At 42.1% G+C, this 17,145-nt stretch overlaps 1 protein-coding gene across 1 annotated transcript; it reads left to right on the forward strand.

The window, feature by feature from the left end:
- The first annotated feature begins 8,698 nt into the window (after nt 1-8,698).
- Nucleotides 8,699-10,836, forward strand: LOC135116964 (uncharacterized). The gene is made up of 2 exons (XM_064034996.1): nt 8,699-10,021; nt 10,084-10,836. The coding sequence occupies exons 1-2, from the start codon at nt 8,699-8,701 to the stop codon at nt 10,834-10,836; spliced, it is 2,076 nt and encodes a 691-aa protein (XP_063891066.1).
- The last annotated feature ends 6,309 nt before the right edge of the window (nt 10,837-17,145 follow it).

Below are 17,145 nucleotides of genomic sequence, written 5' to 3' on the forward strand. Positions count from 1 at the left end.
GCAAACAAAAAAACTCTTCTACTTTACATATACTTAATGTTAATATAGATTGCACCAAATAATTACAAAATAATTGTGATTTTTATTGCATGAATGGCTCACGCTAGGTAACACCGATAAAACTAAACCAGTGTCAAAAATGGCGTTCGTATGTCAAAATTACGTCATCAATATTTAAATATCGAACGTAGCTATGCAGTGCTCAAAATGGCAGGTTCGGGCATCAGAGCTTATCTGTGTCGGCCGTGGTGACGAGTCTCCGGGGAGCATATACCTCGATCCGGGTAATATCGCTCGTTCTAATGGCTTGCTATCAAATGCACGAACATTGAGTGCCTGGCCAGTAGCTATGGCCTTTTGGGTTAGGTAACTTGTATGTTTCGAAGATTATTTTTAATACAGTTTACATGGATTTTTTAAAGGTAGATGCAAACTATGTAAGAAAGATTCTTCTAGAAGACAACATGCCTATAAAGATTTAAAATCGTACTTATATATTGAATGTTTCTCATACAAGGTGCTGAAGCTGCACACAAATTGATAACTTCTATCTATATAAATAAAAATGAATTGTTGTTCGTTAGTCTGATTAAAACTCGAAAACGGCTGGGCCGATTGAGCTGATTTTGGTTTTAAAATGTTTGTAGAGGTCCAACGATACGAAGTTCGCGGGATCAGCTAGTAAGGAATAATAATATAACGTTTATAAGCTACATAAACTAATTAGCGCAGCTTATATACAACGCAAATGTAACCACATAAAATGGCTTATTAAATAGTAAACGTAACCAATGTTGAGTTTGATAAATGAACGTCATTACCTAAATGAACAGGCTGCCAGCTAAATGATAGGTAATCCCAGTCGGATAAACGTCCAGTCATGTTGTAGGATTTTAATGTAGATATATGCTTTATTACATGGTAAAATTACTTGCATAAAAATGTGTTATTTCTGTTTTTGATTGACATTAAACACATATCATCATTTCTATAGCATGTTACATAAGCGAGAATTCTTCGTCTTTCAAAGTAATGGGAGGTTTACCCATACAAGTAAATATTCTTGCATTCTAAATTCCACTGGTTTGATTGCTACTCCTGTTCCAAGTATTGTTTTTGCAAAAAAACTGAATGTGAGCTGCCAGCCATCGTCGGTTGCTGTCTCTAGTAGAGAAAAAAGTCTCTAGTAGAGAAACTCAACGTAGTAGAGACTCTCTACTACACTGAGTTTACCCATGATAGAACTATGGAAGTAATAGGTATTTTATGAGAAGCGTTGACATCAAATATGATTGGAAAATTGTGGACCTGTAATGATATCTGCGTTTATGATAAATGGATAATTAATATATTCTACAGGCTTAGTCCTAATGAGAAGTTTTTCAAATGAAATTACTTAAGTACACTCTTAAATGTGAATAAATATTATTCGCCAGACACTTGATCCAGACCTTCTTTAAGTGATTTTATATAAAAATGAACATAAATCGTGATAATTTATCATATCACTATCATGTTCTGGCTGAAAGATTCTTAGCCGAATTAGTCTCACTCAACTAACGATTTCGATAAAGGTACTTAATTTAATCGATGGATTTTTGATTAGCAGATTAATCGTGTAATCTGTTATATCATCACTTTACTTGTTATTAAATTTGCCATTTGATGCATTTTCTTATACTTTTATGTAAATCCTTCGTTATACTTTTATGTAAACGATCTTTAAGCTGCACTTATTGTAGTGTGCCTAATTGTATTAGTCTTGAGTGAAAAGTAATGCGGTCGTTAACAGTATATCTACCTATTAATAATAATTCAGATATTGCATAATGCAATTTTTATTTAAGATGTGGTGTGTAATATCGACAACTTAGATAAATTACTCGATTTAATAATATAAAAAATTGGCATCATTCTATTGCATGGAAATGCTATTTGACTTTAATCCAATATTGGAATTGAAATATTGGATGGAAATGAAGTTATTCATTAGCTGTCTACTGTTACTGCCACTCCAATAAATGTCATAGAGAAAACAGATTTGATTTTCCGCAGACCGTCGATGAGACGATGTTCCTACAAATGTGCAAGTACCTATTTTACTAAAATATTACCAAGTATTCACGCTAACTGTGTAACATTCAATTTAATTTACCTAATTAAGAAATTAATTTCATTTACTTTAGGTTAGAGAAGAAAACGTCTAAGGCTTCTAACGTATTTTTTTTCAGCGAAGTAACACCCTAACTAAATTTATACTAACTAACCACAGCTTATTAAATCCTAAATGAGCAGCTCCTTATTATCTTGTAGCTAGTTTCGCTCGTAACGGTCAGTCTTGGCCATTCTCTTAGAATAGGATGTAGGTACATACATACACGTGCATTTTCCAAGTAGGTAGTATCAGTAACAAACTACGGAGATTCCACATAATGGTGCACCTTACAGGGATAAGTGAAGCGTGCAAGCAGAATTGATATTGTTTTCTCGAAACTTCCTTACGTCGCCAGTCTTAGACTTAACTTTCTGAATACTCTAGTTTCCTAAAAAATAATAATTAGTCCGTCTTGTAGATTGTCCAAAATTAAGCGATACGTATTTTTTCTTTTTTAAATTGGATCAGAACTTGTTAAGATATAGCGTGTTAAAGTTGAGTGTGACGTCACAATTTGCTACAATTTTCAGGACACTGTGACGTAAAAGGCCCCCACTCCTAATTTTTGAAGTGTATTATCTTTGTCATTTTACGTTTAATTAAAAAAAGAAAAAATACGTATCCAATATTTTTTGATTATCTAAAAAGCGGACTAAATATTATTTCATTATTTCGACCCTGGACACTACCCTATTACTTTAAATGTCTGATGGTTCTTATAAGTACTAACGATATCGGATAACTGACCTTTTATTCCCAGTAAAGTCGATTCATGTGTAAGTAATAATGAAAAGCTAGGTTCAGTGTCACGTACAAAGGGTTTAGGATCTTAATTAAATTAATATCGCCCTTTTACTGTAGTCGTTCATTGTTGGAAATTAAAGGCCTTGGAATTATACGGAATTACTGACCTTAATCGTTTTAGTATTTTTATCCTGAATACCCATTCCTATGTTACTAAAGTGGAGTGAATTTCTACTCAATAAAAGCTGAAATGCACACTGAACAGAGCTCATAAATGAGTGAATTGGATCGACATGGCAGGAAATTAAAGTGCTGAGTCTGACAACAACACGACGCGGTCGCCCGATTGAATTACAAGTGGCGGTAGCAGTCCAGAAACAGTGGGCACTCGGACTACTCGCTCCGCCCGGTCATATCCAATGCTCCACTCCAAATTCACATGTTTTCATCCTGCATGAATGAATCCGGAATGTTCGAGATATTTTACGCGATGAATTTCAAATCACACGAGAAATGAAATTTCTGCTGTGAATTCTACATGACAAGTTTTCAGTTGGCTGAAATGTGACACTGAATAGCTTTGTTGTCTGAATTAATTTATATTATGCTTCAGAAAATAACTATTTTCACTTAGAATTTAACTTGTAAATATTGTTTTTGTCTCATGGGAATAAACATTATATTTTCTTTAGGGAGTAGTTTACGACCAAAATACAAAACATTTGCAATTTATGCCAAGCTAAGCATTTGGTTTTATTATGAGGGAAGTAAAACGTTTTACTCGCGCTAATAAATCTAGTGAAGTAGATAAAAGACCAACAAAAGGCTTTTACTGAGCCGCAGGAGTTCCATTTCACATCGGCCTCAATGAAACTGCAATTACTCACTGCTGAATGTTTCAAAGGCAGTTATATCCTGAAGTGGCGAATTAAAAACAGGCGGCGCAGTAGAACTGTTACGTAAGTTAATCCTTTGCAGTTGTGGATTCTGCTCAGCTAGACAATGAAATATCGGAGCTGTTTTGGCGGTGGTAGTAACCCCATTTTACGGCTGAAAGGCCGCGCGGAGCAACCGCCGACGTCTCTACGTGTTTATCGTCGAACAAACTTCATAACGTTTTATTTCGTTTTATTTTTAGATCGTCATTTTCTAAACAACTGAACTGTTATATTTGAATGTACGTTTATTTTATTTGTATTTTCTAAGTTATTACAGCAATCATCTTTTTCTCGCTCAATTTGTTTTTAAAACCCATTCTATTCGCATTTTATTCTGTGGTTATTCCGATGCTTTCAAAAATATTGGTATTGTGAAAATGAAAAGCTAAAATCTCATGCATTTCGTATGGCGTCTAAAGACAAAATTGAAGCCAAAGCAATTACGGAAGCCAATCAAATTGTGTGTAGCCAGTCATTGCTCTTGAGAGGTACCTAACGAGGAAACTGGAGGTTTTACTGAACCGAGCGGTGGAAATTCGGAGAATCATTTTAATGTTATTATTGAGATGACATTTTGGGATTTTAGTATTTTTTGACGTAACAGACATTGTCATTTATTCTCATGCAACTGCAAATGAAATGGTTTATAGTTTAAATGCAGCTTTCATTTAATTATATACGAGATTATACAGCATTGTCCCAAATCGCATGATATTCGTAGATAATACCCAAATTAATTACACAACACATTATTAAAAGTGTAACAGTAAATTAATTATATATAATATTAATAATTAATAATTATATAAACACATGATTAAATTATCTCAACACTACATTTAATCATACAAATTCCTTCCCACACTTGCACTAATGTTCTACCGAGCATCACTAAGCGCTCGTTTATAGGGAGATTCTTTATATTTCCCCCGACCCGCTGACTCAAACATAAAGATAAGAACACCGGATTCTCACAGCTCGAAGATCTTTTCAACGTTATGTAAATATCTACAAGTTCTGGTTCGTGATATGAACTTACATATCAATATATAATAGCTCTATGATAGTTTCCTTGGCAAAGTTTTCTAGTCAAGGGTCATTTCGCCTCGAATATGCATACTGAATATGTATTACCGTGCTGAGTGCTTTCTATGAGTATGGTAATGGGGTAGATTATAGAGTGAAGTTACAAGTCATTACTTCTTTTAGAAACAATTTTCTAGATGAGAAAATCGATACATGGAAATGACACTACCTAACTATCTTCATTCTTGTACAGCAAAACATACAAATGTAATTTTTAGGGTTCCGTACCCAAAGGGTAAAATGGGACCCTATTGTTTCGCTCCTCTGTCAGTCCGTCCGCCCGTCTGTCACCAGGCTGTATCTCATGAACCGTGATAGTTAGAGAGTTGAAATTTTCACAAATGATGTATTTCTGTTGCCGCTATAACAACAAATACTGAAAATTCTAGATACAATAGATATTTTGGGGGGCTCTTACAACAAACGTGATTTTTTTGCTCATTTTCTAAATAATGGAACGGAACCCTTCGTGCGCGATTCCGACTCGCACTTGACTGGTTTTTTTTTTGTAGAAAAGATTGTTTTTATTTTTCCAATAAGCGTGTTAAAGTGAATATCGTCACGTATGTGATGTAGCGTGTATCCCCTGTAAATGAATAGGATATAAAAGAAAAGCTTCAATCACTTCGCTCGAATTGAGGATCAAAAAGACGTTGAGAAGACGTACCAAGCCAGCTTTATTGACGTTATTTAATTATCTTGCACATATATGAAAAAACACATTTAAAACTGAGCTTACAATAAGTTTATTTGCAGAACTAAGTATGTAATTCATCTTTATCTGTAGCTCTTTTTACATAGTTCTGTTATTCAGCGAGTATTTTAGTTATCGCTTGCTTTGTGCAATTTGTCGTCATGCTCACTAAATGTGATGTATTTTAAGTCAGCTCTCTAGTATTAGATTCTCAGATAGAATTTAGGTACTTGAGATTATCCTATCATATTTTAAAAACGGTTAAAAATAGCTGATTAAATCAAGAGTGTCGGAGCTGCGGATGACTAACGATGTTCATTATCAGTGTTTATTTTAGTACCGATAATGTCCATACCATTAAAAAGTCATTTTGCTATGTTTACTTCGTCCCATCCAGAGTTTCAAGGGGATTTAATGAGCGTTGCAGACTTTCTGATACTGAAGTTTGAAGTTATTTTCGGACTGGGTACTTTTGATTTTAAAAGTTTCCAGTCTATGCTTATTAAAACTTGGCACGTAGTATACTTGTAGCCAGAAACTTTAATTAGTTTGCTACAGTAAAATTGATTTGTAAGTAAAATGTATAAAGTATACAAAGCGATCGCATAAAAAGCAGGCTACTATCTGGTCTTACGTATATCCATATACGTAAAGTGGTAATCAACCGTTTGTAGGTGCGTCATCAGTATTGCTCACTCATTGCTTCGTAGACTTTTGGTATCAGTGATAGAAGAAAAATAAACAAACGAAATCGACTATTCGACAACAATAAACATTTCTAATATCATCACGTCCATTGTTTGAATACGGAACTCCAAAACACGTTAGAAACATTTCAGAAAAGCTCGCAGTTCCGTTAAAACTGCATATATCAACGTCACGAGTGAAAAGAATAGCCGAATGGCTCGCAAAATAGGTCACGCTCATGACTAAACGTATCTGACCACTGTACAATACCAACTTCTCAGTAAATTGAACATTGTGCCTGCAAGCCGCTGATAAAGAGGATCATTTGTCGCTCATTGACACAGTAAAACACTTAGCACAAGTGTGTTCTGCAATGTTATGTTACGACATGACGACACAGCTAAATGGCTGCTAATTATTTCTCTCCAGGGAAATCAGGCATTGTAACTTCAACATCATAACTTTGGCCATAAAAACAATTTCATTCTAAAGTACAATGTAGAAGGAAATTGAAAGTTCTCCTCATCATTTTAAATAATATCTTCCATTCAGAGCGTTAAAAAGAGGAAATTGGCATTCCCGGAACAAACGATTTTCATACACCGTGCTCTTTGTCTATTAGTTTCATAGCAGACAACTTTAACAAAGCATTCTCTTATTAAGAAATAAATAAGTTCTGATTTCAACCAGCTGCAAACTTTGCGATGGAGTTTAATATCGTACGGAAATCTAGGTGAAAATGTAAGACCTTAATGACTAAACATGCTACCACAAGCGTAGAAGAAATTGCTTGATTTTCTCTATAAGATTGTTTAAGACGAAGGATTTGCTCGCAATATTGAACTACGCTAGTATTAGTATTAGACCTTATGCCAAAAATTGGCAATTAAGGCCATCTGCTGCATGTATATCATACATGCAGACAGGCGAAGATATTGCTTAAGCGAAACTATACAATATCGTCGGAACTATATTGCTTTGTGTGTTCAATTCGGTGCGGCTTACAGTAGATAATCCGTTCCGAATGCCGTGGACCATGTATAGGAGTATGAGGCTTCCTCTGTCTATTCAATTGTCTGTCGTCATGTACCAAATCATATGACATGCGTGTTTCAGTGGCTGCAAAACCAGTTTCCGTTGCGAATATCTGTTTTTGCTTTTACTTTGTACTTTCCTGTCGATGTTCACTTATTTGAAACAAGCATTTTTCCAATACACTAATCCTGAAGCTTGCTTTATCAACATGTAAAGGATTTTCAGTATGATTGAAACAAATTTTATTTCTTAACATAGAACAGTTTCTTGTTTACAAACTGTTAATGAAAATGTTGGGCTTAAGTTCGGTCACAATGTTTTATACCAGTTTGGACAAAACAATATGAGTCAGCCAAGTATGGGAAAGTGATTTAGATAAAGCCCGCCGATGGGAAATTTGATTTATAGGGTCCAATGGAGCGTTAAATATACCTACGGTATTGGCTTGAGAACGATCCTAGCGTTGGATGGCGAGGGTACGCTCAAATAGCCCCCTGGGTGACTCCAATGACCCACTTCATTTTTCACAAGACGTGTAACAAAGGAAGGACTACTGTTGACAAAAACTTACAAGCTTTACCTATGTTAAAATGCCATGTGTTTCCTAAAGGGATTTTTACGTCACCGGGTCACTGAACTTTCCGATGTTTTGTTTTTGTAAAAGATTATTCTGACACATATGTAGGTATGGGTATAACCCCCGGTGGAGTTTCTGGTCTCCAACCGGGCGCGTCCCCAGGTGGCGGATAGGGGAATACCGCACAGATATGTGCGGTACCGGGTTTACTCGGCGCGGACCAAAACCAGGTGATGGGATTGCTCCTCAGTAGAGAAAGCGATCGCGTGCGGCAGGTTCGGTCAGTCAGTGCTACTTCTGCTGGCTAGACGTCGACTTCGGTTACTGTCGGACAACCCGTAAGCCTCATTGAGCGGAACGGGGGCTCTGTTTACAGGGTCGCGAGGAAGAAAACCTCTATAAAAAATCACTAAGTTGTACCATCCAGTCTCTCCTGCCTTGGCGGGCCGCTCGGGTGGTATGGGATTCGCTCCTTGATCTAATCAGGCTGTGAATGTTGAGGGGTTTTAGCCTACACCTTTGGTGATACATACGATCTGCCCTGCTCCTGTAAGCAGGCTAGAATTTTTGGAAGGGAATGCACCGTTTGTTTGCCATAGCTATGGTCATCGGATGGTGCGGGTCAGGGTTATACTTATACGAGTATATATTATATTTTATAGTATACATATAGTATTAATATTATAATTATGATAAATATATTACTGTATATATCTGTATGTATATATTGAGACGAAAATGTGGGAGAAAGGGACCTCACCCTTAAAAGGAACCTTATGAAAATGGCACATGTAACAGATAGCGTACCCCAGGGAGGTACCCAAATGGGAGAATCCTCCACAGACCCGTCTAACGGCTCTGTCTGTCCCGCGTATTCTGGGGGGGACAACATTTGCCACAATTCTACCAACGACCAAACGCGCGAAAACCGGATACCGATTATTGATACTAACCGATTGGATGATGTTTTTAAAAAGAAGGATGGAAATACTCCTTGTGATGTAGAGTCGCTGGGTTCTATGCCCGGCACATCCGCATCACTGGAACCTTGGTCCTCCAGGCTGAGGAAAATTGAGAAGCGGCAGTATGAGGCGGCGTCCAGTGACGATAAGTTGCTGCCGCCTCCCAAGGTGCCGACGAAGGCCAAGGAAAAGTCTGGCCGTCATGGAAGGGGACGCTTTTGGCGGCCAAGTACGTCGCGCTTAAGTGACGAAAGCGATACGGACACGTCTCAGGCCTCGATTGAACCAAGCATCAGACGAGTCTCTGAAGCGATGGACGTGGAAGCCGCATGCTCCTTACTGCCACCTACGGGCACCGACAGCTCGGTGGCAGGACTGGAGCGGACAGGCATCCAGAATGTGGAGGTTCTTCTGGAGTCCATCCGGAAATCAAAGAACCTTAAAGGTACGAGTCAACGTACCATGAGAGAAGCGGCGGAGCAGGTGCGCTGCTGCGTCGAGATGCTCGCTGCCAGGAGTACCACAGAGGAGACTAGCCGCCTCCAGCTGGAAATCCAGCGCCTGAGGCAGCAGGTTGGATCCCAGGACAAGGAGATTGAAGCTCTCAAAGAGGAGATGCTCTCGTTGCGTCTCCACTCAGTTAACTTGCCACGTCAGCAACCGCAGCCGTCGATACCTTCCACCCCGGAAAAGTCCACAGTAGACGACGAGCTGCTGCGTGGCGTTATTGACCGCGTAGGCAAAATGTTGGATGCTCGTATGGCGGGGATTGAAGATCGCCTTCTACCACAGGTGAATCTTCGCCCTCCATTAGCAGCCGATCGAAAGACGGCAGCCCAGAAACAGCGGCAGAGTTCTGCGGCTGGTACAAGCCAGGCGTCCGCAACCGCAACTGTCATCGCGGCAACTCAAGCCTCAGTCTCAGAGGCACCGTCGTCTGCGCAACCACAGCAGGAGTGGCAAACTGCCTCTAATAGGAAGAAAGACAGGAAGAATAAAAAGAAAGCGGTTACGTCGAAAGAGGCCGCTGCCACCATCTTAGGCGGTGCTAAGCCCTCGTCGTCACAAGCCAAAGGACGGAAGAAAAATAAAAAGTCACGGAATCGACGCAGAAAGCTTCGCGAACCGAAGTCAGCTGCCCTGGTTCTGACGCTTCAACCTGAGGCAGCAGAAAAGGGCTTACCTACAAAGATGTCCTGACAAAGGCCAGACAAGCGGCCAATCATGAAGAGAACGGTATCACCGACATCAGATACCGTCGAGCTGCAACGGGGGCTCGACTTTTTGAGTTCACGGGAGCCAATGGTGCTGCAGAAGCGGATCGTGTAGCTGAACAACTGCGCCAGATCTTTCCAGAGGGCATCCGGATTTCAAGGCCAACAAAGTGTGCCGAACTGCGCATTGTCGGCCTTGACGATTCTGTCACCGAAGATGACATATGTGAGGCGGTTGCGCGCAGGACGGGCTGCTCCCAGGAGGCCGTGCGCGTCAGCGCAATTCGTGCTGGTCCTGGAGGAGCCGGTTCTGCCAGAATTCGGTGCCCCGTAGCCTCTGCCAAGATGTTAGGCGAAGCCAATCGACTTCTCGTTGGCTGGAGCTCCGCAAAGGTTCAGGTTCTGGAGACAAGACCTATACGGTGCTATAAGTGCATGGGGTTAGGACATACCTTTCCTCTATGCACTTCTACCGTGGACTACGCCGGACTTTGTTTCCGTTGTGGAAAACCAGGTCATAAGGCAAATACCTGCACTGACGATCCCCATTGCCTGGGTTGCGAGGCAGCAAAGCTGCCCGCAAATCACGCAGTAGGAGGAAAGGGCTGTAAGGCCCCAGCCAAGCCAAAGAGGGGGAAGACGGCCGCCAACATCCAGGCCACCCCCCATAGCGAAGTATTGCCAGACCAAAGGCAACAGGAGATAGAAATGATTATCGAGGACTCTAATGGACCAAGTCCGTAATCACAAAATACTCCAGGCGAACCTAAATCACTGTGCCGGTGCACAGGACTTGTTTCTGCAAACCATGGCAGAGTGGTCGATAGGCGTGGCCGTAGCTGCAGAACCATATTTTGTCTCTCCTCGCCCTAACTGGGTGGGTGACGTGGACTCGTCTGTAGCTATAATCGGCTCAGCGGATCCCAACTGCACTCCTCCTACACTCAAGGAAAGGGGCTCGGGATACGTTGCAGCTAAGTGGGGTGAGGTCATCATCTTCGGCGTATACTTTTCTCCGAATAGGACCCTTCCCGAGTTTGAAGACTTCCTTGACAGACTTGGGGCCTCTGTTCTTCGGATGGCACCAAGCCAGGTCTTGATCATGGGGGACTTCAATGCGAAGTCTACTGCATGGGGCTCCTCCCGACCTGACATACGAGGACGTGCTGTCGAAGAATGGGCGGCGGTAACTGGACTCGTTCTTTTGAATAGGGGGTCAGTTAACACGTGCGTGCGGTGGAACGGGGGTTCAATAGTGGATCTCACTTTCGCTACGCCGGCCCTGTCCGCGCGCGTACTAGACTGGCGGGTTGTGCAGGATACTGAAACCTTATCCGACCACAGATACATTCGTCTGGATGTATCTGTGTCTTCATACAATGACGCTGCTGCTCGACATTCGAATGCCCAAAAGTTTCCACGATGGGCACAAAAGCAGCTTGATAGGGAATTACTGGAAGAGGCCGCCATTGTTCAGGCGTGGCTATTGCCACCAATACGCTCAGAAGCGGCCGACGTCAACGTCGGGGCCCATCGTTTCCGGAGCGCCATGACGACGATCTGTGATGCGGCCATGCCTCGTGTGCGCCGGCGACCTTCTAAGAAGGAGGTCTACTGGTGGTCTCAGGAAATGGCGGGCCTCCGGCAGGCCTGTATTCATGCGCGGAGGTGCTACTCTAGCGTCCGCAGGCGACGCCAGCGCAGCGACAGCCTTAACATCTTAGAGGCTGAGCTTTATGAGACGTATCAGGTTGCACGAGAAACTCTGCGGGTGGCGATAATTCGGGCGAAAGACCAAAGCAGAAGCGAGATGCTGGATGGCCTTAACCGCGATCCCTGGGGACGCCCGTATCTCTCAGCAAGGAACAAACTTCGTGCTCAGGGCCCCCCACTTACGGAGGCCCTCGAACCTCAGTTCCTTAGCCAAGTAGTGGAAGCCCTATTTCCCAATCGGGCAGAACATGTACCTCCAGTTATGGCTCTGCCTGAGGAGGAACAGCACGATGAAGAGGAGATCCTGCCAATCACTGAGGCGGAGATGAATACTGTGATTTTGAAGGCGCGCTCCAAGAATAAAGCTCCCGGCCCGGATGGCGTACCCTCCAAGGTACTAGCCATGGCACTGAGCGATGCGATGAATGATCAGCTGAAGGAACTGTTCGACGCGTGTTTAACGTCGAGACAGTTCCCTGAGCCTTGGAAGGAAGGACGCTTAGTGCTTCTGCAAAAGCCGGGTCGGCCGCCGGATTCACCTTCGGCTTACAGACCCATTGTCCTGTTAGACGAAGCGGGTAAGATGCTGGAGGGGATTCTGGCCAGCCGCATAACTCGACACCTTAATACGACCGGCCCCAACCTGTCGGATGCCCAGTATGGCTTTCGAGCCGAACGATCGACTGTGGATGCCATATTGCGCTTGAAAGCAGAGGCGAGGGAAGCGGTCGCCGAAGGGAACGTGCTGTTGGCGGTGTCACTAGACATCGCCAATGCATTTAACAGTCTGCCATTCAGCTGCATAGGTGAAGCGCTCCAATTCCACGGAGTGCCTACATACCTGAGGCAGCTAGTGGCAGACTACCTAAGAGGACGGAGCGTCTGCTACCAGGGACGCGACGGGCGCATGGTACGGTGCTCTGTTACGTGCGGTGTTCCGCAGGGGTCAGTCCTGGGACCACTCCTGTGGAACATCGGATACGATTGGCCCTGCGTGGCGGCTTTACCGCCGGGCAGGGTGCAATTTGCTATGCAGATGACACCCTCGTTACCGCTCGGGGTGAGACTTTGACGAAGCAGCTCAATCGGCAATCCAGTGCGTGTCCCTGGTCGTCAGCCGTATTGAAGCGCTCGGACTGCGCGTTGCTCTGGAGAAGACGGAGGCCCTAGTATTTCATGGACCCCGGCGTCGTCCACCTGCCGGGGCCCACCTTGCCCTTGGGACTACAAGGGTAAGAGTTCAAACCAAAATGAAATACTTGGGCCTGGTAATAGACCGATTGTGGAACTTTCGCGAGCACTTTTTACAGCTTCAGCCAAAGTTAATCAATGCTGCGTCCTCCCTTGGTCGATTGTTGCCGAACTCGGGCGGACCAAGCGCGATATGTCGGCGGCTTTACACGGGGGTGGTTAGGTCGATGGCGCTCTATGGAGCACCGGTGTGGGCTGATTCTTTGAGGAGTCCTCAAATAGGGCTTTACTGCGTAAGCCACAGAGGATCATGGCGAACAGAGTCATCCGCGGATATAAGACCGTTTCTGCGGAGGCCGCATGCGCCCTGGCTGGAACCCCCCCGTGGGATCTAGAGGCACAAGTGCTCGCGGAGATTTATTCCCGGAGAGCTAATGCTCGCTCGAGCGGCGATTGTCCTCCGCCCGAGCTTGTGAGAAGATGGCGCGAGCAGGCGCAGGAGGATGTCCTGTCCGAGTGGAAGGAGAGACTGGCGGCGCCTACTGCTGGTCATTGGACTGCGGCGGCAATAGGGCCAATTCTCGAAGAGTGGGTGGGAAGAAGGTACGGAGTGCTGTCCTTCCGTACCACCCAAATTTTGACCAACCATGGGTGCTTCGGGTACTATCTGCATAAGGTGGCTAGACGGGAACCTACCCCCGTGTGCCACCAGTGCGGTAGTAGCCCGGATACAGCGCAGCACACCATTGAGCTGTGTCCCGCCTGGGACGAGCAGCGCAATGCGTTGGCGGCAAATACCGGACAGGACTTCTCGCTGCCGAATTTGGTGAGGGTGATGATCGGCAGCGAGGCGGGCTGGAAAGCCATAGATACCTTCTGCGAACAAATAATATCGCAGAAGGAGGCGGCGCGCGGCGGAGCGGGTCCGTGAGGCAGACGCTCATGCGGACCCAATTCGTCGCCGGAGGGTGGGCAGGCGTCGGACGCGTTACGCCGGCCAGATGCCGCCCTAGCAGCAGCCAGTGGGTAGCAGTCCGGGGAACTCCTGCTACCTGCATTGCACGAGCTGCTGCTGAGAAGGATCGCCAGTAGATGGAGGCGACCAGCCACTGCCGAGAGGTCACGAAAGTCGTCTCTGGTCCTCGTGGCCCCTCTCTAAAAGGCAGAAGACGGCACAAACGCTGAGGTTTTTAGTGGGTGCAAGCCCCACATAACCTCACCGTCTCCCCGGGCGGTGTGTGTATGCGTCAGGCATTTTCCTCAGCCGAAACAAAAAATGGGTATAACCATTAAGTATATGGTTATTTCGAAAGTGGCTTTCTGTAATATTACAAAAATAAAGTAATACCGTCTTGTGTTATTTCCTTGTGAAGTAATATCAGTGGACGATGGAATTGTAATGCTCATGAGGGCGTTATCTTTAAAGCTTGAGTGCTTTTGTATGGCACGCGGGGCTCAAAGACGGCTGGAGTCAAAGAGCCTCGCAATAACACTGCTTTGAGATTTACCTGGATTTAACGCTTAAACTAAGTTTTGAAACGTGAGCTGGAAGCAGACCGTTGCGTTGCTCAGTTACGAAAATATATTTAAAATTGAGGTTTTGTTCAACTGAGGTAACTTTTTACAGAAAATCAGAAAATAAAGGTTACGTTAGCTTTTTAGGAAACGGTAAAAGTAATGATTTTCTCGAACCTTATCGAAGGCGTTTCTTAAGATCGTGTTTTATTGTAACAAGTGAGCATAAGTAAGGCAATAAGTCAACCGTGCCGCACACGCGACGGCCAAGGGTCGCTATAAATAAGCACGTTCAGGGCCCTAAGCTAACAATTCATCGGTTTCCGACCAATTATCAAATACCTGCAGAGAGCCCTTACATTAACTAACTTTGGTCGAACACACTGCCTTTGGGACACAGTTAATTGCACAAACTTATACACTACACGGTATTCAGTTGAAAGTTTCATACAATAGCCTTTGCTCTAGAGTCAACAATGAACTTCATTATGTTCAAAGAAGTCCGACGATTGAAAAGTAAGAAAACTGTCTGTAACTAGCCGTAACATATTGAAGATTACCCAGCACAAGTTCTGTCTGTAATTCAAAGTTGATTGTTCAGACTTTTCTTTAAAGAATAAAAGGCTGGATGGAGTTGGCTAGTGGGATTTTTTTCAGTTTTTTTTTTTAATTTGAAGTTTTTTCATTTGAATATAGTGTGCTCCGAACGTACATACTTATCGTAGGTGCCTGTACCTATCTCTCGAGCGAAATGAGCGAATTGCAAACAAAAGAAGAAAAACAATAAATATGAGTTAGCAATAGAACGTTTTCTAATCTTTTTTAAATCCTTTTTATAATATTCTTTTGGATAAACTTTACTGAAGTGATACGTTCCATACATATAAATTTATTTGTACTTAAAATCTCGCGAATGATTTAATAGGCCCAGCCGATAGTTACCAGGTGGTACTAAAGTCAGTTAGAGGTGCAAATGATTTACTACTTTTGTAGTTTTGTTCTCCTAAACAAGTTGAATATTTGAGCAATAAATATAAAGTTATGTAAATAAATTACAGACATTTTCATATTATTTTAAGTTCATTTTAAAAGAATAAGTTTGTGTTAGTATTTTGAAGTAACTGGTAATGAACTTAAATTTATATGATCAGAAATAGTTATTTACCGAACTTACTTTTTCAGTAATGCCTTAAAGTTTTCAGCTAAACATACAATATGTACGATCATGAAGTGACATATGTAGTTAACTAAACCTTTCTGTAAGTAACGTGTCATTAAACGATGAAAAATGTGTTCCAAAAAGGTGCAGCGTCGACTGTGCTGAAACGGAACAAAATGATCGATGTTTTTCCAAAATCTTGACACATTGCATATGGCTAAAAATAAAACATATAACATAGCAAACTCTGTGATTTGTAAAAGTTAAAATAGCTTAATAAAATAAGTGAATCAACAGTATGTGTGTCAGATATCACACAGGAGTTGGGTACAAAATTAACATCATCAATTTCAGGCAGACATTCCCGGATTACAGCCATATCAAATTATATTTGAATTCTCATTTAAGCTTTTTCCATATGATAAATGATTTGAAATATCCCTCACGCACCTAAATGGTTACCATTGATATTAGGTACCTTCATACCTTCAATATAATCCTTTAGCCTAGCCACACACTACAGACTAAATAATTGGCCCACAGTTGGCCTAATGGTTGTTTTTTTTCTTCAGAAAATCGTGTATTTAATCAAGGTTTTTAGTAGATTTGATACTGGAAAAATACCTGGATCCAAATAAGTATATTTTCGTCATAGTTTTAGCTAGTAAGTTAATTAAAAGCGTACGTATCACGTTAGTATATCGAGTTTAGAGATTGTTAAACCAAGAACAAGTTAGTTGATAGAATTAACAGCGTAGAGCAACACTGCCCCAATATCCGATACCGTTCAGAACACTAAGTTTCAATTAAGTAGTTCACAACTTTAAAGTGAATATATTTATTTCAGCAAAGCGTTGAGCAAAAGAGAGAATTAAAAAAATATTTGACTTTCGCATGAAGAGAGCATTCATCTCGCTATTTTTATTCGACCATCCACCAGCAGTTTTATAAGCCAGAATGTAGGCTTTAAAACTATAAAACGAGTTTTCGCTCTTTTTAAACGTGTGCTGAATAAAATGATCGTAGGACGAGTGGAGGGCGGTCGGGGTGGGTGGTCTCTTTTTATTATTTCAGACCAGTATTATCATATAATTAAAATGTATCATTCCACCCCAAGAGACGGCGATGTAGGCACTGCTTTTATAATTTAAGAAAGGATGTTTCTCAAGGCGATTTAATTTGGTTAAGAAGTTAGGTAATATTTGATGTGTAGAGTGCCTTAGGCCAGGTTAGTAGTTAGAATATGTCAATATCATTATATTATGTCCTGGTTTAATGGATGCAAATACATTAAAATCTCGAACGTAATGTCTTAAAAATAGCGTAACATAATAAATTTTAAAGCATATAATGACTAATCAGCATATAAAGTCGCTTATCTTGTAATTTAAATCTAGTCTTAACTAAAGTCTATTTAAGCCTTTGCCTTGTAAATTATGGCTCGTTATTATTACTAAGAACAAAATATTATGTTT

Source organism: Helicoverpa armigera, chromosome 5 (assembly GCF_030705265.1).
Source record: "Helicoverpa armigera isolate CAAS_96S chromosome 5, ASM3070526v1, whole genome shotgun sequence".
NCBI lineage: Eukaryota > Metazoa > Arthropoda > Insecta > Lepidoptera > Noctuidae > Helicoverpa > Helicoverpa armigera.

Excerpts from the sequence above, each read along its gene's own strand:
- LOC135116964 (XM_064034996.1), top strand. The coding sequence starts at position 8,699 with ATGGCACATGTAACAGATAGCGTACCCCAGGGAGGTACCCAAATGGGA. Across the intron at positions 10,022-10,083 it reads AACCGAAGTCAGCTGCCCTG|GCCAGACAAGCGGCCAATCA; the intron begins GTTCTGACGCTT and ends GTCCTGACAAAG.